General features: G+C 64.6%; 2 protein-coding genes across 2 annotated transcripts; both read left to right on the top strand.

Moving 5' to 3' along the window:
- The first annotated feature begins 2,279 nt into the window (after window positions 1–2,279).
- On the top strand, window positions 2,280–7,895 carry C1QL1 (complement C1q like 1). The gene is made up of 2 exons (XM_065699116.1): window positions 2,280–2,977; window positions 7,054–7,895. Exons 1-2 carry the CDS (start codon window positions 2,414–2,416, stop codon window positions 7,231–7,233), a joined length of 744 nt encoding a protein of 247 aa, XP_065555188.1. The 5' UTR covers window positions 2,280–2,413; the 3' UTR covers window positions 7,234–7,895.
- Window positions 7,896–8,495: 600 nt separating this feature from the next.
- KIF18B (kinesin family member 18B) lies at window positions 8,496–18,017 on the top strand. The gene is made up of 16 exons (XM_065699071.1): window positions 8,496–8,521; window positions 8,798–9,301; window positions 10,599–10,756; window positions 11,206–11,310; window positions 11,579–11,689; window positions 13,084–13,281; window positions 13,468–13,644; window positions 14,047–14,121; window positions 14,241–14,353; window positions 14,675–14,795; window positions 15,063–15,175; window positions 15,892–16,106; window positions 16,557–17,085; window positions 17,186–17,263; window positions 17,452–17,543; window positions 17,878–18,017. Exons 2-16 carry the CDS (start codon window positions 8,998–9,000, stop codon window positions 17,967–17,969), a joined length of 2,481 nt encoding a protein of 826 aa, XP_065555143.1. The 5' UTR covers window positions 8,496–8,521; window positions 8,798–8,997; the 3' UTR covers window positions 17,970–18,017.
- The last annotated feature ends 1,623 nt before the right edge of the window (window positions 18,018–19,640 follow it).

Genomic DNA, 19,640 nt, shown 5'->3' with positions numbered 1-19,640 from the left:
GACAAATGGATGCATGGATACATGGATACATGTGTGGATGAATTCATGGAAGGATGTGTGGATGCAAGGAGGTGTGGGTTGGTGGATGGATGGATGGAGGGATGGATGGAGGGAGGGAGGGATGGAGGGAGGGAGGGAGGAAGGGATGGTGGGATGGATGGAGGGATGGATGTGCTCCCACAGCCCCCTCTGGGCCCCATGCACACAGCCTGAGTGTGGGGACCAGCACCTAAAACCATCAGGGCCAGTTTGCAAGCAGCAGCTCCCTTCCCAAGCTCAGCAGCGTGGGCTGACATCGGGGTTGTTGGTTGTTTCCAGCTCCGAGCGCTACGTTCCTGCTGAGCCATCGGTGCTGCCACAGCAGCAGTGCAGCGTCCCTGTGCCCCCCAGAGGGGAAACTGAGGCAGGGCCCAGCACTGCCCCCCACAAAAGCCCCTTCCCTGTCCCAAATCCCCCTTCGTGAGCTCCCAAGGGAGCCATGGGGGGATGCATCCCTCCGGCAGCATCCCCTCGGTGTCACCCACCCCGCTCCCCGCGTGATGCCGCAGAGCAAACAGCGGCGGGCTCGGCCGCGCATCGATTGTGCCGGCGCTGCTGTTTGCTTAACCTTTGCAGAGGAGCGGTGGCGGCTGGCGTCGAGCAGAGCCAGCGCCGCAGCCGCTGCCGCAGCCACCGCTGCCACCGCTGTCACCTCCTGCCTTTGTCCTTCCTCCGGAGGCAGGGCCCTTCGGAGCTTTGTGATCGGTTTTCCATGCCCAGGTGGATGCAGCCGGCCTGGAGGCCTGCGCTGCATCCCCTCCTCACGCAGGGGTTGGGAACAGGGGCAGGGAGCACCTTGGGGTATCCGGCCAGGGCCAGCTGCGGTGCTGGCCCCATCCCAGGGCAGTGGTGAAGCCGTCCCGGCTCGGCTATAGGGACATGGCCTGTGGACGTGGTGCCCGTGCCCTGGGGACGTGGTGGCCCAGGGCGATGAGGTGGCCTGGGGTAGTGGCCACGCCATGGGGACACAATGGCCTGTGGCAAATGACTTGGGCTGGGGTCCCCACTGCAAGGACCCAGTGGCCAGGACCAGGGATGTCCCCTGAATCCTTCAGTGCCCTGATGCAGCTGGGGTGTGCCTGGGACCCCCATGGCCACCCCATCCCCACGCAAAGCCCGTGCCCACCGGGGCCACCGCGGCACCGTGCGGCAGTGACTCAGGTCCGGTGGCCTCAACCGGGTGTGATTTTAGGTGTAAAACAGAAAGAGAATGAACGGGGTGAAGGGGGGGGGGAGAGGGGCAGAATGGAGGAAAGAGCCAGGGAAGGAGCCAGTGCCACGATAGTGACAGCTTGAGGGGGGGCACGGGGCTGGCAGCACCCCCACCCCAGAACACTGCCCCCCCCCCCCCCCGCCTCGTTAAACCCCAGGAATAAATCACCTCCTTAAAGCTGACTAATTGATTTTTGCTCATCAAAGTAAAGCCTCTGTGGGAGCTGGGGACGATCGATGGGCTGCGAGTGTCCCCTTGATCCCCTCCTCTTTTGGGCTGGGGGGGCTCTTCCATGTGTGTCCCTCGGGGCTTAGGGGAGACGCACCCCCCACGGGGGGTTCTTGGGGGGGGGGGGGACGGACACACAACGATGACCCCACGGACCCCATCGGTGTTGGTGCCACCTCGGCGCTGTCACCTGTGACGGGTGGCACTGGGAGCAGCCCCGGGGCCGCGCTGTGCTGTGCGTGTTGTGCCCCCCCCGCCCTGTCCCCATTGCCTGTGTGTCCCCCCCCCGGCCCCGCGTCCTTCGCTCACCCCCGGCGCTGGCGGCGGCTGTCACATCCCATCGCGTCCCGCTGTCCCCGCCGAGGCCCAACGGCGGCGGCGGAGCGGGCGCAGCCGCGTGTCCCCGTGCCACGGCCCCCCCCCGGTGCTCAGCGCCCCGCGGGGACAGCTCCGCAGCGCGGCCGCCACCTCCCCGGTGCCCCCGGGGTCACCGCGGCCTTCGCCGGCCCGAGCACGGCGGGGAGGGGAAACTGAGGCACGGGGGGGGGGGGACGGGGCCGGGGCCGTCCCCCCGTGGGGACCCCGGTGCCGGGTTCCGGGGGGTGTCCCCGTGGCCGCCGGGTGGAGGAACCGGGGAGGGGTCCCATGGAGAAGCGAGGGGGGGGGGTGTTTGTCGGTGGGGGCGTGTCTGGTGGGCGGGGCGTGTCGGGAGTGGGCGGGGCGTGTGCGGGCGCGGGGCGCACCGGAGCCAGCGGAGCGCAGCGGAGCGGAGCCGCCGCCGCCGATTCCGCCCCCCCCCCCCACGCCACCGCTGCCGCCGCCCTGCTCCCCCCCACCGGCACCATTGCCCCCCCCGGGCGGCAGCGCGCCCCGGCCGGGCGGCGGCTCAGCCTGGGCCGGAAAACTTTGCTGGCGGCCGCGGCGGGGGTGGTGATGGTGCTGGTGCTGGTGGTGCTCATCCCGGTGCTGGTGAGCTCCGCCGGGACCGACGGCCGCTACGAGATGCTGGGGACCTGCCGCATGGTCTGCGAGCCCTACGGCCCCGCCGCCGCCCCCCCGCAACCGGCGGAACGAGGCCCCCTCCCGCCGCCCTCCACCCTGGTGCAAGGTCCTCAAGGCAAACCGGGCCGACCGGGGAAACCGGGACCACCGGGACCGCCGGGAGAACCGGGACCACCGGGACCCGCGGGGGCACGGGGTGAAGCGGGGCGACCGGGACCGCCGGGATTGCCGGGACCGGGGGCTACGGGCGCGGTGAGCGCCGCCACCTACAGCACGGTGCCGCGCGTCGCCTTCTACGCCGGCCTCAAGAACCCCCACGAGGGCTACGAGGTGCTCAAGTTCGACGACGTGGTCACCAACCTGGGCAACAGCTACGACGCCGCCTCGGGCAAGTTCACCTGCGCCATCCCCGGCACCTACTTCTTCACCTACCACGTCCTGATGCGCGGCGGCGATGGCACCAGCATGTGGGCCGACCTCTGCAAGAACGGCCAGGTAAGGGCTGGGCATCCCGGCTGCCAGCCCCACCGCGGGGACGGGACCTGCTGCTGCCCCCCACACACCGGGGACGGGCTCTGGGGGCTTCCTAAGGGTGCCCCATCTCTTCTCCCAGTGGCAGTGATGGGCTCTGGGTGCTTCCCTGGGGTGCTCCGTGCTTTTCCTATCCTAGGGCTGCATCCAGAGATTGCCACATCCTTCTCCCCGTAGCAATGATAGCTCTGGGTGCTTCCCTGGGGTCCTCCGTGCTTTTCCTATCTTAGGGATGCATCCAGAGCATGCCACATCCTCCCCGTAGCAATGGTGGGCTCTGGGTGCACCCTTGGGGTGCTCTGTCCTTCTCCTGGCCCCAGGGATGCATCGCTGGGGTGCTCCATCCTTCTCCCAGAGGTGATGGTGGGCTCCGGGTGCACCTCCAGGGTGCCCCATCCTTTTCCCATTCCCAGAGATGTACCCCCAGGGTGTTCTGTCCCTCTCCCGGTGGCAGTGATGAGCTCTGGGTGCTTCCCCAGGGTGCCACATCCTTCTCCTGGCCATCGAGATGCACCCCTGGGGTGCCCTGTCCTTCTCCTAACGACACGATGGGCTCTGGGTGCATTCCCGCTGGGCCACATCCTTCTCCCAGCCCTGGGCAAGCTCCCCCAGGATGCTCCATCCTTCTCCCGGTAGCGATGGTGGGCTCTGGGTGCATCCGCAGGGTCCTCATCCCTGGAGATGCTCCCCTGGGTGCTCCACGTCCGCGCTGCCCTGATGTGTCCCCAAGGGTCCCCTCAGTCCCATCCTTAGCTGTGCCTCTGGGGTGGCCCCCCAAGTGTTCTGCCCCCCCCGGCCCCTCTGCACTGCCCTTTTGGGGGGGGGACAAGGCTCCTCCACAGAGGTCAGTGCCTGTGGTGGCCTGGAGGGGGGCAGCGCCTGCCCCGCTTTAGGGGTGCTGCACCCCCAGCCCGGAGCCGGCTCTGCTGCTGCTGCTGTGTCAGGAGAGATGTCCCCATCCCTGCACGGGCTGTGTGGGGATATTATGGGGGGGACAACATGGGGGGGGGGGGCACCTCGAGGCTGTCTCCGTTGTTTCCCCCCCCCCCAAGCATTCCCCCCAGCCCAATCCATCCGGAAACGCTCCCCATGCCCGGACACAGCCTCTCCATCCCCGCGGCGCTCGGGTGATGCCCAAACCGCGGCCCCTTCCCCACCCCGTGTCCCCCCCCAGTCACAAGCCGGGGCACAAGACATGGCCCTGACCCCCGAAGCCTCACCCGAGCCCCATCCCCTTGGCTGTCACCGGCGGGATCCATCCCACCCTGCTCCCGCTTCCCAGCGTTTTCTGCCGGCACCAAGCCCCGCGGTGCAGCCCCGTCCTCAGGACGTACAGCGCGGAATTAACCCAACACGGAGTTATCAACCCAAACAGCAGCCGGGGGGGGGGGGGGGGGGGGAGAGGGGGGGCCCTGCACGGCCCCCCCCGGAGCGAGAGCAGGAGCCCCACATCCAAACAGTTGCCATTTCCTTCCCTTTGGTTCATTTCTTTTGTCTCCCCCAAATGCCGGGGGGGTCGCAGTGACACCTGGGTCTTTCCCCCAAGCTCCGGACCGAGCACCCCCCCAGCACCCCCCTCACCCCCTTTTTTCCCCCCTGGAATAGTATTGGGGACCCCCCCAACCGTTCCCAACCTCCTCCCCTCCCTCTGCGCGCTCCAGCCCGTGTGGGGTGGATGGGAGCGGATGGATGCGGACCCCCCGGCCGGGGGCTGCAGCTCAATTAACGGGTTGTTAATTACTGAGGAGCTGTCACGGCTCCGGTGGTGCTGAAGCAGCCGCTCGGGAGCGCTTCGGCTCGGACTGAGACGGGTACCCCCCAAATGCCCCCGGTCTTTACACCCTGCGTTAACTGCGGGGGGGGTCGTTGCTAAACCGCCCCGTCCCTGGCAAAGCTGGGAGGTCCCAGGGGGTTTCCCAGTGGATTCGGTTCAATCCCGGTATTCTCCAAGGCAATCAGAGCTTGGCCCCCCCCCGCTCTGAGCCCTCTGTCTCCTCTGGGCGCTGCCGGTTTGGGGCGCAGCCCATCACCGCCGTGTCGGGGCTGGAGCTAATGAGAGCCTGGGGAGCCCGTGCTCGGGGAGCTGCTCCTGGTGCTTCATTAGTGGCAACGGCTCCGGGTTGCCTTAGCCAGGGATGAAGGCAGAGGGGCAGCGGGACGGGAGGTGCTGGCTCGGAACCGGGTGGTTTTGGGGTCCCCAGGGGACCCTGTCTGTGGGGGCACTGCCGGGGGTCCTGGAGGGCACCCACTGCCCTGGCCAGGGGGGGCCGAGGAGCGGCACCCACCACCACACTTGTGGGTTCTTGGGTGGGGGGTGCCCATTGACACACACTGGGCGTCCTGGGCCATGGTGTCCCCCAGGCACCGAGTGGCTCAGCCTCTACACAGGAGCACCCCGTACCCCAACAGCCCAGGGCCCTTGGGTGCAGCAGGGACACTGGGGACCATCCTGCAGTGTCCCCAGGGATGGTGACACCCCCAGCGCTGTCACTGGGGGCAGCGGCAGCGGCTGTGGCAGAGCCGGCTCCGGGGGCCGTGTGTCCCCCCATGGTTTCCACCTCTGGCTGTGGCATGGGGAAACTGAGGCACGGAGCAGGATGAGGGGCGTGAGGCCATGGCGGGGGGCCCTGGTGGCAGGGGCTCGGCCTGGCCCTGGTGAGTGCCAGGGCACACGGTGCCGAGGGAAGAGGGATGGCAGCGAGCGGCAATGGCTGCAGGGGGGGACGATGGCAGCAGAGCCCAGCGCCAAGGCTCTTCCTCGCTTTCCTTCCCCCTGTGCTTCTTCCCCTGCTCCTCTTCCTCACACAACCCCCGGCGAGGCAGCATTCCCTGGAGACCGGGGCACTGTGACCCACGGTGAGCCTTGGGGACAGGGACCCCCGTGGTGCTGGGGTAGACTCAGGGTGATGGTGATGGCACGGAGGATACGGCTGCATGAGAGCAAGCCCTATGGGACCGCCTGCTGCGCTGTCAGTAGGTTCCAGAGTTAACAGTGCTTGCCCCCCCCCATCGCAGGCCTCCTGTGAGCATGGGGAGCAGCAGCTGCACTCCCAGGGCGAAGCGCACCCCTGGGACGCTGTCCTAGGGGCAACTGACAGGGCTCCATGGGGACACCCCTCCTTCCCACCCCCCATCTGCGACCCCGCAGCCTCTCGTCGGTGCCTCTCTGCCTGGCGTGATCCAATTAAAAGCCCATTCTCGTCGGTTGTAATTAGGACCATCACGTCTGCCTTTCGCTTGGGGTTTTACCTGCCAGCTTGTCACTGTCACCCAGCGCCACACCACGGCCCTGCAAGGCGCCGGCGTAGATTTGATTACCCAAATGATGCTGCAGCAGCAGCAGGCTCCAGCCACAGAGCTTCCAGGCAGCTCCAGCTCTGCCGGCACCTCCTGGCCTTGTCCTCCAGCATCCTGCTCCGCAGCGGGCTGGGAGCTGGCTGAGCTCAAGGCTGGGTTTGGGGGGGGTTCGAGCTCACCACATGTTCATGGTCCCCATGGAGCTTGTGGGGATGCGCTGGGTTCATTAAGTTGGTTTGGGGCTGGGCTGGGAGATGGGGTCCTGTGCGCAGGACGTGGTCCCACATCTGGATCTGGAGCTATGTCTGAGCCATCCAGACCTGGAGCCAGGTCCATGTCAGAGCTCTGGTGCCACATCTCGATCCTGTGCCTGCACCCGCAGCCATGGTCCCACGTCCGAGCCGTGCTCCTGCACCCAAACCTGGAGCCGGGGGCCGTGCCGGAGCTGTCAGCATGCTTCTGAATCCAGAGCTGGGCTCCCATGTCTGAGCTGTGGGCCCGCATCCAAATCCGGAGCCATGGTCCTATGTCCATGCCATCGTCCCCCATCCAAACCCAGACCTGCCAGCTCGAGGCGAGGCTCTGGGTGATGCTTGGAGCGGCCACCTCCACCCAGGACCCGTTCACCCATGGGTGGGCACCCAGGGCTCCCCACACCGCACCCCGGCTCTGCGCGAGCTGGGATCTGGGTATCCCACGGGATCCGAGGCGCCGAGCCAGGTAACGCGGTGTCCCCTGCGCAGGTCCGGGCCAGCGCCATCGCCCAGGACGCCGACCAGAACTACGACTACGCCAGCAACAGCGTCATCCTGCACCTGGATGCGGGCGACGAGGTCTTCATCAAGCTGGACGGGGGCAAAGCCCACGGCGGCAACAACAACAAGTACAGCACCTTCTCCGGCTTCATCATCTACTCGGACTGAGCCCGGACCCACGGCATCGCCCCCCGGCATCCCCCACTGACCGTCCTGCCCCATGGCATCCCCTTGCTGTGGTCTGGCCCAACAGAATCCCCCCAACCCACGGTGACTTCCACTGACCCCCCCCCCCCCCCCAGCCCCACAGCATCCCCCTGCTGCTGTCCAGCCCCACGGTTTCTCCCCACTGCTGTCCAGCCCTATAGCCTCTCCTTACTGCTGACCAGCCCCACAGCATCCCCCCGCAGTGCTCCAAGCCATCTGTGGTGCCCCACAACCCCTCTTTCCCATCGGCTGACCCCAGGGCTGCTAATCCGGGGTTTGGGGGGCAGCCAGAAGCTGGGGACCCCCCCGTGCTGCCCCACTGCACCCCCATTCCCCGGCCGCGTGCCCCGCTTGGCCCCGTGGCTCCCCACTGCCTCCCCACGATGCCGGGGCCGGGGGGGTCCTGCCCTACAGCTGCACAGGACATGGAGATGTCTGCGAAGGTGCCCCCCGGCCCAGCCCTGTGCACTGGGGGGGCTGCACTGGGCCGGGGGGGGCTCCATGGTAAAGCAGAGCTGTGACCTCCGCCCGGCTGCTGTCTGTGTCCCCACGTGGGGCAGAGCCCACGGCCCCTTCCTTGTGCCGCCGCCCCGGGACGGGCTCACTCCGGGGGCCCCTGTGCCGGCCCCATGCGGACACCGCCGGTGCCACCGCCCCCACGGCGCTGCCCCCAGCGCCCCATGGAGGGGGCCCCTCAGGGCCACGGCGGCCCCGGGCCCGGCGCGGGGATGGGGTCGGGCTCCTTGGAGCCGGGGGCACCCTCGGGCTCACTCCGCCGTCCCCGCGGGCTCGGCACGGGCAGGAGCCGCCAGCGGGGGCCCGGGGCCAGCGGCCTCCTCCTGGGGGCGGTTCGAGGACGGAGCCGCTGGGGCCGTGCAGGGGGCCCCGCGGTGGGGCTCGCCCCTCAGCACTCACTGCCCGGGAGGCTCCTGAGTGCCGGGGCCGCCAGAGGCAGACTCCAGCCCCCGAGCCCCCCGCGGGCCCCGCTCTGCTCTCTGCCCGCTGGCACCGCCGGCTCTGCCGCCTCAGGGCCCGCCCCGGCACCGAGGCCGCGGGAAGGATGGGCACGGAGCGAAGATGGCGGCCGGCCAGGGCACGGCGGGACTACAACTCCCATGGGGCACCTCGAGGGGCGCGTCCCGCTAGGAGCCAATGGGAGGGGAGGCGTGGCAAGGAGACCAATCAGGAGAGAGGGCGGGTATTGAGCTTCCGTTTGACTCCGGAGCGGCGGCCGCTGTGGAGAGAGGAGGTGGGGGCTGTGGCGGGGGCGAGCGAGTGGGGCTTAGGGGGCGATGTGGGGCGATGTGGGGCCGGAAGGGAGCAGGTGTGAGGGGTCCGAGGCGTCAGGGAGGGCGGTGGGGCAGGGCCCTGGAGGGGGTGAGTGGCTGTGGGGGCCCGGAGGGGGGTCGGGGGTCGGTGCCGGGGTGGGGGGGATGTGGGGCCGTGGGGGAGGCAGTTGGGGGTTACAGCGGTGACCCCCCCGCTTTAAACGCTTCCCCCGCGCTGAGCCGTTGCCCTCCCCCAGGGTGTGCGAGGTCCGTTGAGAGACGTCGGAGCTCGGAGCTGAGCCGTGCCAGCAGCCGGGGGCCTGCCCCTGCTGCCTGCCTGGTGCCTGCCCCTGCTGCCTGCCTGGTGCCTGCCCCTGCTGCCAGCCTGCTGCCTGCCCCTGCTGCCAGCCTGCTGCCTGCCCCTGCTGCCTGCCTGGTGCCTGCCCCTGCTGCCCCCATGGGGCCGTGCCCCCCGCCCGAGGAGGGCACCGTGGCTGTGGTGGTGCGTGTGCGGCCCCTGGCCCGCAGTGAGCAGGCCCTGCCCCGGGTCGTGCACGTCGTTAACCAGCGCGGCATCGTCCTCACCCCCGCGGGGCCCGGGGCTCCCCCCGGCAGCGCGCTGCCCACGCGTGGGCCCAAGGGCAAGGGCCTGGACTTTGTCTTCGACCGGGTCTTTGGGGAAGAGGCCACGCAGGAGGAGGTGTTCCAGCACACCACCTCCGAGCTGCTGGACAGCGTCCTCGAGGGCTACAACTGCTCTGGTGAGAGCTGCCGAATGGCTTGGAGCCTTTGGGAGCTCCTGCCCCGTCTGTTGGGAGAGCTGTGGGTTTAGTTTGGGGGCCCGCAGGCAGGTGGTGGGGGGAGGCACAAGAGCAGTGCAAAACCTGCAGCCTTCAACTGGTCGGTGGCATCCCTTAGTGATGGCAAGTGTGGTCAGGATGTGATGTGGTTTGTGGGAGAGCCCCGGCTGGGCTGGGAAAGGCGAACCAGAATGGTGTGTAGCTTAACACAGAGGAGTGGGAAGCCTTGCGCTTGTGATGGGTTAACCCAGGAGCTGGGTGCAGGCTGGGATCTGTGTGACTGGGAGGGACCTGTGGGTTGTGGTGGGCACTGACCTGAAGGGGAGTGAGCAGAGCACTGTGGCAGGAGTGAAGGTAGGTTGGATGTGGGGCTGCATCCACAGGGGATGCTGGGTTTCAGAGGGGGATCTGGGGTGAAGCAGCCACGTCTTGGGGTGCTCTGGGGGTTGCTGTGCCCCTCCTGAGCATCTCCCAGCCTGGCAGCTCCATGAAGCTGGGCCTGAAAGCTCCTCTCATGGTGCTGCAGGCCCTGTGCCGTTTGCAGGCCGTCAGCAGACGGTGCCTTAATGAGCCCATCACTTGTGCGAGGCAGGCACCGAGCGGGAGACACCGCGCTCCCGTCTCCTCGTGTGCCGAGCGGGGCCCTGGCGCTGCAGGATGCTATTCCTGGCTCCCCGTGTGCTCGGCGAGGCGCTGAAGCCTGCCTCTGTCACTGTGCCCACCTGGCAGGCATGTCTCGTGTCTCTATCTGCATAAAAGAGCTCCAGGATCCTCAAAGGAGAGAGTTGCGAGGCATCGAGTGCTGCTAACAGGGAGAAGGGCTGAGGCTCTCTAGATCAGTGTGTCCTGCTCTGATGATGATGCTATAGAGAGGGTGTTGAAAGGCTGGGGTGGAAAAATAAGATGAATTACGAGGGCTGGATGGAGAAACCCATTCTGGTGAGAGATGGGGGAATGGGGCTGCTTGGTTTATTAAAGGGAAGAGTTTGGAGGCGACTGCAGCATCCAAACGGTGATGGTTTGGGGACCCATTCTGCTTCTGCTAAATGGGAGAGGCTGAACTGAGGAAATGACCTGCACTGAAGGCTCCTGCCGGTAGTGCAGAGGGTAATGGGCTTTGCCTCGTCTCTGGGAGCCTGTGAGCGAGCCCTGCTGCAGGGGTTGCTGCGGGAAGATCTCCACATCTCCTCTGCAGCAAGGAGCGGACGTTCTGCTGCTCCCAGTCAGGCTTTCACCCATCCGCCCTTTCTCCTCTCAGTGTTTGCCTATGGCACGACCGGAGCAGGGAAAACCCACACCATGCTGGGCTCGGAGCACAGCCCTGGCATCATGTACTTCACCATGGTGGAGCTGTACAGGAGGATGGAGGCCAGAAAGCAGGAGAAGAGCTGTGAGGTCCTAGTCTCCTACCAGGAGGTGCATTGTGGCTGCCGCAACTGGGTCACTGTCACTAAGATTCGGGGTTGATGCAGACCCTGTAGTGCCACGTTCAGGGTACCCAGTGTCCCCAGGGCAGCCCTAGAGCCCAGCTGGAAGCATGCTCAGCCTGCCAGTTCAATGAACTGGTGTTCCTGGTTTCTCCTGTCTGGAATCGGGGCATTTTCTCCTCCTTGCCACGGTGCACGTAGCAATGAGGGGTTCCTGCCTGGAAAGGCTTTAGAGGAGCTGTGGCCAAGTGCGTTGCTCTGAAAGCCCTCCTGAGCTGTCCCCTAGGGCACCATCAGCGGCTCTGGGTGCAGTGACGTCCTGGAGGGGGTGTTGGGGGTGGGACACGAGGTCATGTGTGACCCTGGGCTACAGAGCTCCTCTCCCTGCTCACCACTGGGGAGCCAAACCTCAGCCTTACAGTGAGTTCCCTACTTCAGGTGTACAACGAGCAGATCTATGACCTGCTGGAGCCCAAGGGACCGCTGGCTATCCGGGAGGATCCTGAGCGAGGAGCTGTGGTTCAGGGCCTCTCCTTCCACCAGGTAGGTATTAAAATGGGCACACTGGGTATAAAAACGGGCAGTGCTGCACCCCACCAGCTCTGAAAGCAGACGTGTGCTGGAGATGGGGGTGTCTGAAGATAGGGGGGTGCCACCTGCACAGCTCCTGGCTGGCAGCAAACATGAGCCTGAGCTGAAACAAGGCCCACTGTGCTGCAGAATGCCGGGGTTGTGGGTGCTCTGGGTCGGGTTGTGTCTGTGCCTGCAGATGGGGCACACTGGTATCATCCCTCTCCCTGTTCTCTCCCAGCCTGCCTCAGCAGAGCAGCTTCTGGAGATGTTGGCCAATGGCAACCGAAACCGGACGCAGCATCCCACTGACGCCAACGCTGTCTCCTCCCGCTTGCATGCCATCTTCCAGGTGAGGGCTGGTGGCTGCAGTGTCACAGGGGTTTGTGCTTAAAAAGGGACGAGGAAGCAAGGCCATGCCAGGCCTGGGGTTCCTGCCCCTGCTCCTCATGTGCCATGGGGTAAAGCAGAGTGGTTGTAGCCCTGCAAACAGAGGTATGGGGCTGAGCAGGGCCCTGGCCACGCTGCTGCAGAACGGGAGGTACTGGTCATGCTGGTGGCCACGCCTCCCAGGCAGCTCCATGCTCTCAGCTTGGTGTTCTGTCTCTTGGGGCTGCAACTTCACTGTGTGCTTTTCACTCTTGTTGACTCAAGGTGTGGGAGCTGTCCCTGAAACCTGAGCCAGAGCAAAGGGTGCCTGGAGCAGGCTGTCTCCTCCATGGTGTCTCCCTTGGCACTGAGCTGGGAATTGCCCTCCCGCAGGGGCTCTGTGAATTGGCTCCCCAGTTTCTTGGTGCTTTCCTGTGCAAACCTGCCAGTTGGTTTCAGTTCCAGCCGGGCCCTCTCCTGAATGAGCAGGGCGGTCACGGCTGTGTGCGCAGACGGAGGGCTCTGACTGCAGTTTCAGTCTAAACCTGGTGTCTCATCCGTGGCTGCTTCCAGGGGGAAGTCCAGGTGTCTGGATGCTTTTCCAGCTGGCATCCCAGCTGGGTTTGTTGGGGGGTGCTGGATTGCTGCCTGCTGTGAATCCATTCGCTGTGCTGGAAATGTGCCCTTCCCGCTGCCAGCTTTGCCTCCTGGCAGGCGAGCCACAGTCGGGTGAGGATGCAGGACCTGTTAGTGGGCTCCAGCACTTCCATGGCATCTCCAGTCTGTGCAGGCGTTGTTCCTTGGGGGCTGAGTGTGTTTGAAGGCTGTGGGGAAAGTATTTGCATTCTCCAGGGAGACCTTCAGGGATGCAGAAGAGGAAGGATGCTGCCAGATGAGTCTTGGTGGCTGTGTCCCTCCTTGCCCTCACCAGCTGGGATCTGGGCCCAGCACTGAAAGCCCTGGCTGATGCCTGCAAGGGGGCACAGAGAGCCCCTTCTTTTGAGGGCTTGTAGCCCCCCCATTGGTGCCTTGAGTTTGACAAAATCCGCTGGTGCTGGGGCTCTGGGTGGTGTTTTGCCCTTTGGGGACCCAGCCGGCTCTGCCCTGCTTGTGCACCACGCATAGGAGATGCTGATTATTTTCCACAGCTCTGTCACTTCCTGCAGGATCCCTTCCATGGTTTTGCTGTTTGTCCCCTCACTGAGGTTTTGGCTTCTCTTCTTGGCGTGCCAGGCTCCTCTCTGCCCCACAGCCCACACGATCCACTTGGCCATCCTGTTCTAAACATCAGCCTCTTGCCCTGCTGTTGAGCCGCCTCCAGCCACGGCCCCCATGAGCCTTGTGGAGCTGCGGCCTCACCCATCTCTGTCCTCACAGATCCATGTGAAGCAGCACGACTGCACTGGCAGCCTCAGTCGGGGTCTGAAGGTGGCCAAGATGAGCCTGATCGACCTGGCAGGCTCAGAGCGGGTGTCGGTCGCCAACACCGGGGGAGAGCGGCTGCGGGAGGGGGCCAACATCAACCGCTCGCTGCTGGCCCTCATCAACGTCATCAACGCCTTGGCTGATGCGAAGGTAACGCTGTTCCCCACATGGCCCTGCTGGGCTCTGGCTCCCTGGGCTGGCTGAATGTGAGCCGTGTCCTCAAGTGTCAGTGCTGCTGGTGCTGGGGGTGAGCGCAGCCATCCCCTTGTGCCTCAGGGTTAGGAGCTGAGTGCCCAAGGGCCAAGAGCTGAGCAGGTCCTGGATCTCTTGCTACAGAGCAAGCAAAGCCACATCCCGTACCGGGACAGCAAGCTGACGCGCCTGCTGAAGGACTGCCTGGGTGGCAACTGCCGCAGCGTCATGGTGGCGGTGGTGAGCCCCTCTGTGCTGGCCTATGAGGACACCTACAACACACTCAAGTATGCCAGCAGGGCCAAGGAGATCAAGCTGTCGGTGAGGAGCTCGTGGTGGTGGTGGTGATGTGTTGTGTGTTTGGGAGCTGCTGATGGATGGGAGGGAGTCTGCTGCGTGCTGGGGGAGATCAGTGGGAGCCTCTCTTACCCAGCGTGAGTTTTCCAGCCCTGGGGGTGCTGCTCTGGGCAGAAAGCAGCTGATGGAGCTGCAGACAGTGTGTGCTCAGGCTTCTGCTAAAGCTCCCCGGCCCAGAGCCTAGAAAGGCTTGTGACTGTGGCAGTAGGTCCCTGAGTGCAGGTTGTGTCTGCTGCAGGCAGCCTGGGGCTCCATGGGGACCCTGCATCCTGGAGGAGGCTGAGGAGCTGCCCTGCTCCGGTGTCAGGAGAGGGTATGTGCTGCCCCAGTGCTTCCTTAACCTCTCTCTCGTCCCTGTCTCTGCAGCTGAAGAGCAGCACGTGCAGCTCTGCCTCCCACGTCTGTGAATATGTGAAGATGTGTGAGCAGCTGAAAGGGGAGGTGAGATGCTGGTGGGGAGGGCAGGGCTCTGCCTTCAGCTATGGTCTGTTTGGGATGCAAACCTCTGAGCTCCAGGGGTCATAAAACCATCTGAGCGAACAGAGGATCCTTCCTTGCAGGTGGCAGAGCTGCGGGCAAAGCTTTGTGCTTATGAGGATGCTGCCCGAGAGGCAGAGAAGCAGGCAGCAGGGCCCCAGGCTCCCTCCAGCGTGAGCCCAGTGGAGCTGCCCAGGTGAGGCTGGGGGGAAAAGAAGCAAGAGAGCTTTTGTGTGTGACCTCCTGGTGTCCCCTGTGTCAAGGAGCCTGCAGGGTTTTAGTGCTGGTAAGAGCCTAGTGCCTGTCAGAAAGCAGAGGAGCGGCTGGTGTGCAGCATCATCTCGACTGTGGTCGGGTTTGGTTCTGAACCTGCTGGAGCAGAGCACGCAAGCACCAAGGGACGCTGGGTTGCAAAGGCCCAGTCTTGTGTTTGATCCATTCCAAAACTTGTCATGCAAAATGGTGCTTCACCAGAGGATCTTCTCTGGCTCAGTGCCGGCTTCTCTGGCTTCTGTAGGTTGGAGGAAGCTGTCCCAAAGACATGCTTGGCCCTCGATGATGAGGGGGAGAATGATGGAGAGCAGCAGGAGCTGCGGGCTGGTTTACCTGTTCAGATGCAGCTGGAATTGGAGGGCGAGGTGAGAGGAGGGATGGGCAGCACAGGAGGGCTTGGCGTGATGAGCAGGGCCCAGAAGAAGCTGGGGCTCTCACGGGATGCACTGGGCCTGCTGGGCGGTGGCAGGAGCTCGGCGGGTCCATGTGTCCTGGCTCAGCACGTGCTGGGCTGTGGTTTGTTAGCGAAACCCCTTAACTTCCCAGGGAACAAGCATCTTGGGGACCAAACTCAGCTCAAATGTGGGCTACCATGGGCTGGATGGGTAAGGAATGTTGGGTGATTGCTCCAGGCTCCAGAGGCAATGCCTGCCAGCAGACCCAGAGCATCCCTTCGGGCAGATCTGCGGCTGGGACTTGGAGGAAGCAGCCCTCTGCAGGGACTGTCCGGCCACCGCACAGAGAAGTGAGTGTCCTCCTGCCCTCCCTGTGTCCTCTTGGTTGCCTGGGGAAGGTGGACTGTCCACCCTGCTGTTGCATGTAACCATCCTGGGGATGGTCTAGATGAAGGCGGGCCCACATCTTTGCTTTCAGATGACTGCCTGCCCTGTACAAGAAGGGATTTGGCTCCTGGGATCTAATCCCATGGAATAATCTCTGCTGGAAATGCCAGCTGCGAAGGTTTCCAGGCACAGCAACTGCTGGAGTCTTAAGTGTGTGTTGTTGGTTCTGAAACTGCCTCTGAAGTCTTTGCTGCAGCCTTGGCTCCCCTGGGTCCTGCCCTGGCAGGGCTCCCCCAGCACCATCTGCTCATGGCTCTGCCCGAGCATCTTGGCAGAATGAACCTCTTTAGAAAGGTCTCCTGGGGGAAGCCGGCCTTGGTGTGGGCCTGGATCTGTCTCCAGCCGAGCTATCGAGTGCCTGAAGGGCAGCAAAAAGTCTGTAGGTGCCGGCTGGTCCCTTGTAAGCAGGCGCTGAGCGCACAGCTCGCTCTTCTCTAGCAAGAGATTGACATTTGGGCACCTCGCAGCTTCCATTGGCTTCTCTTCCCCCAGAGCTCTGCTAATGGGCCCTGCCCCACCTGAGCTGGTGTCTCGGAGGTGATGCTGGTGGTGCTGAGCCTCTGTTCCTGGTGACACTGGCTCAAGTCTCCTGCTCACTGGTTCCTGTCTCTGTCCCCAGGCCTGTGGCCTCTGGCCTGAGTGGCATCCGGAAGCTCTGTTCCGTCCTGAAGGCTGCCAACCTCCTCACCCCTGACTTGGTCCTCGTGCTTGAGGAACTGGCCCAGCTGGTCCCTCAGGACACTGGTGGGAGCCCTGAGCAAGCTGGGCCTCTGAGCAGGTCTGCAGAGCTCAGCGAGGCACCCCCAGCCAAGAGGACGAAGTGGAGCTGTGATGGTGAGGATTTGGATCTGGGACAGTCGGTGCTGGCCCCTCTCCTTTGTCTCCGTGGTTTGTTTGCCCAAGTCACCCTGGCTGTGTCCTCGGCCTACGTGTGCCCAGGGCTGAGCTCTTCCTCCTCATCCTCCTTGCGAACACATGGACCCAGCAGCCGAGCTGTGGGCTGCGCAGACCCCATGTTCCTGGGAGAGCTCAGGCATTGCCACAGGCAGTTGCTCTGGGAGCAGGCTGGTGCCTTTGGGCTGCCAGGGGCAGGATTCCTTGTGCTGGCTCTTTTCCTCTGGGTTTAATGTGGTTTGGTGGAAACCCCCGCTGGGAAATGACTGCCGTGGGGCTTGTTGGGCAGAGTCCAGTGAGCGGTGCTGGAGGAGAGGGAGATGCCCTGAGCTCCGGGCATTCCTGGGAGCTGCAGGCAGAGGGGTGACTGCTTCTTTCCTGCTGCTTTAGATGAGGCATCTGTCACCGTGTGCGGTGCCCCGGTGCTGAGTCCCACCCCGCAGTGCCTGCAGCAGCCTGCTCCGTTCTCCGGCCGTGTGCTCATGGCTTCCAGCCCGATTGAGAGCAGGAAGTCTGGGCTGGGCGGTGCCTCCCCATCAGGACCTCGCCGCAGCGTCAAGAGGCAATTGAAACGGCAGCAGGGATGTGGGAAGGCAGCGGAGATTCCCAGTCCGGAGAGCCCTGGCACTTCCTGGCTTGAAGCAGGAGCTCCAGCATCCCTTGGCTCCCCGGTGCCACTGGGTTACACCCCCAAATCCTGCCCAGCACCAGTCCCCCAAAGCCATGTGCCCCCGGCAGTGTCAGCTGCCCAGAACCTGTGCTCCCCGCCTGCCCATGAGCTCAATGTGACCTTTGAGGTCTGCCCGGACAGCAGATCCCCCAGCGCCATCGGGCCCCTTCCCGTCCGCCACTCAGAGTGCTTGGACAGGGAGAAGAGTCAGTGCCAGCAAGCAAAGCAGGAGGGCCCCTTCATGCCTAAGTAAGTGCTGCCCTGGATGGGCTCAGTGTGCGTTTGGGGATCTGCGGCCCTGCAGCCTGGGGGAATCCCCTGGCGCTGACCCTCTTTTCCTTGGCTACAGAGCCCCCATCCCAGCGCTGGCCATGAAGAGCTCCTCCATCCCCAAAGCACCTGCGCTGAGGCGGAGGCGAGTGGAGAGGTGAGACAGGCACCAGCCCCCTGTGCCCCTCAGTGCTCCGTGCAGGCAGCTCCTGCCTCTGCTCCCCGCTGGGGCTCGAGCCCCCATCCTTGCCTGTGTCTGTGCCACCTCCCCTGTGCCAGCTGGGGATGAGGGGGGCCTCTGCCCTGAGCCCTGCGGGTTTGAAATGGTCCCTTTCTCTTTGCCAGCGTCGCCCTGCCCTGCCCGGGGGGGCTGCAGAGCTGCACTGCCCAACTGCAGCGCAGCAGCAAGAGCTGTGTGCAGCCCTCCCGCATCCCAGGTGAGCCCTGTGCTCCTCCGCACCCAGGCAGGCACCCAGGGAAGCCCTTTCCCTGCAGCGTGATGGGCGCTGGGAGTGCTCCCTGCCTCGGCGAGCTGCTGCTGTGCCAGCCCCGTTCAGGTCGGGGGGGGCAAACACCTGGGAATGGGATGTTTGGTGCTGCTGGAAGAGGCCGTTTGGGGTTTGCTGTTCCTGGCTGCAGCCACAGCCTTGGGAAGGGTCCTTGGAGAGGGGTGGGCAGGAGGAGGCTTGGATCCTCCTCAGGAGGGGCTCTGGGTTTGCTGCTGTTGCCCAGGAGCTGCCTCATCTGTTTCTCTGCTCTTGTCTTCCTCAGAGCCTCGCTGGGGGAACAGCACCCGGAAGGGCAGCAGGAGGAGACCCAAGGACCTCACCCCTGTCCCCCTTGCGCCCGCCCCCAGCCAATGAAGCTCTTGCGCTGATGGCTCCCGGATCCCTCCCCGTGTCCCTAACCCAGTTACCCAGGGGGGTTGTGGAGTCTCCTACACTGGAGATATTCAAGGCCCGCCTGGACAAGTTCCTGTGTGATGTACTGTAGGTTACCCTGCTCTTGCAGGGGGGTTGGACTAGATGATCTTTTGAGGTCCCTTCCAACCCTTGGGATTCTGTGATTCTGTGATCCTTCCTCTGCGTCCTCCTTGCAGCCCCACAGCGCTCCCCTTAAGTGTTTCTTCTCCTCACAGTCACCCCCAAGTCCCTGCCCTGTCCCCCATTCCCTGTCCCCCATTCCCTGTCCCCCATTCCCTGTCCCCCATTCCCTGTCCCCCATTCCCTGTCCCCCATTCCCAGCCCAGCCCTGGATGTGTTTTGCACCAGATGATTTATTGTCATTCCCTCCCAGCCCCTCTCTTATCCCTGCCGGGTGTCGAGTGCCAACACATGGGGCATGCTAAGAACTAACGTGTCCTTTTAATACATAGTTTGGTTCAAAGCAGAGGGCTGAGCAGAGACATCGGCTGCTTCTTCTTGCCCCCCTCCTGGGGGGAGCTGGGTTTGGGCCTGGCAAAGGCCCTTGCTCCTGGGGCTGAGCTCCATCGTGGCTTCCCCGCTCATGCAGGGGTTCCTGCGGGTGCCTTCTGCCCCTTTGCTGTGCTGGGGGCGTCCAGCCTGGGCCGTGTCCTGGAGTGCAGGCCCAGCCCCTGCTGCTTTGGGTGCTTCGGTGCTGTTCCCCCCTTGCTAAAACCCTGCTGCTGCCGCCCTGCTCTCTGTGTCCCCCTTGCTCCGGCTGCTTGCAAAGCCCCAGACCTGGGGCAGAGAGCTCTGAGCATCCCTACCCTGGGACCGCACTTGTCCCTTGCACCCCCTGACCCCCTTTGCTGCCTTGCCAAGGCACATGTGGGCTCTGGCACACGTGGGCACTGGCACACATCTGGCTGCCTGCACCAGCTCCTCGTAGCCACCCTCCAAGATGGGCAAGTGTGGTGGGAGCAGGACGGAGGGGCCGTGGCTCCGGGTGTGCTGCAGTCCCGTGGGGACCGGGGGCACCGGCTCCTCCTGCCCTTTCCTGCCTGGCAGCGGCGCCTTCGCCTTTGCCTGCTCCCAGCCTGGAAGCCTCCCCTTAAACCTTCCAGCCTGCTCCTGCTTCCTTTGCCTCATTAAGAGGGGGCTATGGAGGAGGAGGAGGGGGGAGCCCAGCGCTGCCTCCCGCAGCCGCCGGCACTGACAGTTTTCCATGCTTGGATCCCAGGTTTTCCATCCTTGGAGCTGGGAGAAAATGAAGCTCCAGGGAGCAGCTTGGGGCTCGTGCAGGGCCCTGGAGCCCCTGTGCTGTGTCCCCTGCCCGGTGTGGGCTCTGCAGCCCAGGGCACTGCTGACAGTTGACAGGCACAGGGGCTGCTGGCCCCATGGGCTGCCACGGAGTGTGGGTCCACAGGGGGGTCGCGGCTCCAGCAGGCTGGGGATGCCAAGCATCCCCTATGGTGCAGGGAAGTGTCCCCCCTGAGGTGGTTCTGTGGGTGAAACTCCTGCCTTTTGCTGGTGACACTGGCCCAGGACAGCTTGTGGGGACACAGGCCTGGATGGGGACACAGGCCTGGATGGGGACACAGCGCTGGATGGGGACATGGGGCTGGATGGGGA

Source organism: Lathamus discolor, chromosome 20 (assembly GCF_037157495.1).
Source record: "Lathamus discolor isolate bLatDis1 chromosome 20, bLatDis1.hap1, whole genome shotgun sequence".
NCBI lineage: Eukaryota > Metazoa > Chordata > Aves > Psittaciformes > Psittacidae > Lathamus > Lathamus discolor.
The sequence above is the reverse complement of the archived record's forward strand: the minus strand, read 5'-3'. Positions and strand labels throughout refer to the sequence as shown.

Coding starts and splice junctions, on each gene's coding strand:
- C1QL1 (XM_065699116.1), top strand. CDS start 2,414: ATGGTGCTGGTGCTGGTGGTGCTCATCCCGGTGCTGGTGAGCTCCGCC. Junction 2,978..7,053: donor ACCTCTGCAAGAACGGCCAG/GTAAGGGCTGGG, acceptor TCCCCTGCGCAG/GTCCGGGCCAGCGCCATCGC.
- KIF18B (XM_065699071.1), top strand. CDS start 8,998: ATGGGGCCGTGCCCCCCGCCCGAGGAGGGCACCGTGGCTGTGGTGGTG. Junction 13,282..13,467: donor ACGCCTTGGCTGATGCGAAG/GTAACGCTGTTC, acceptor CTCTTGCTACAG/AGCAAGCAAAGCCACATCCC. Junction 17,264..17,451: donor AGGCGGAGGCGAGTGGAGAG/GTGAGACAGGCA, acceptor TCTCTTTGCCAG/CGTCGCCCTGCCCTGCCCGG.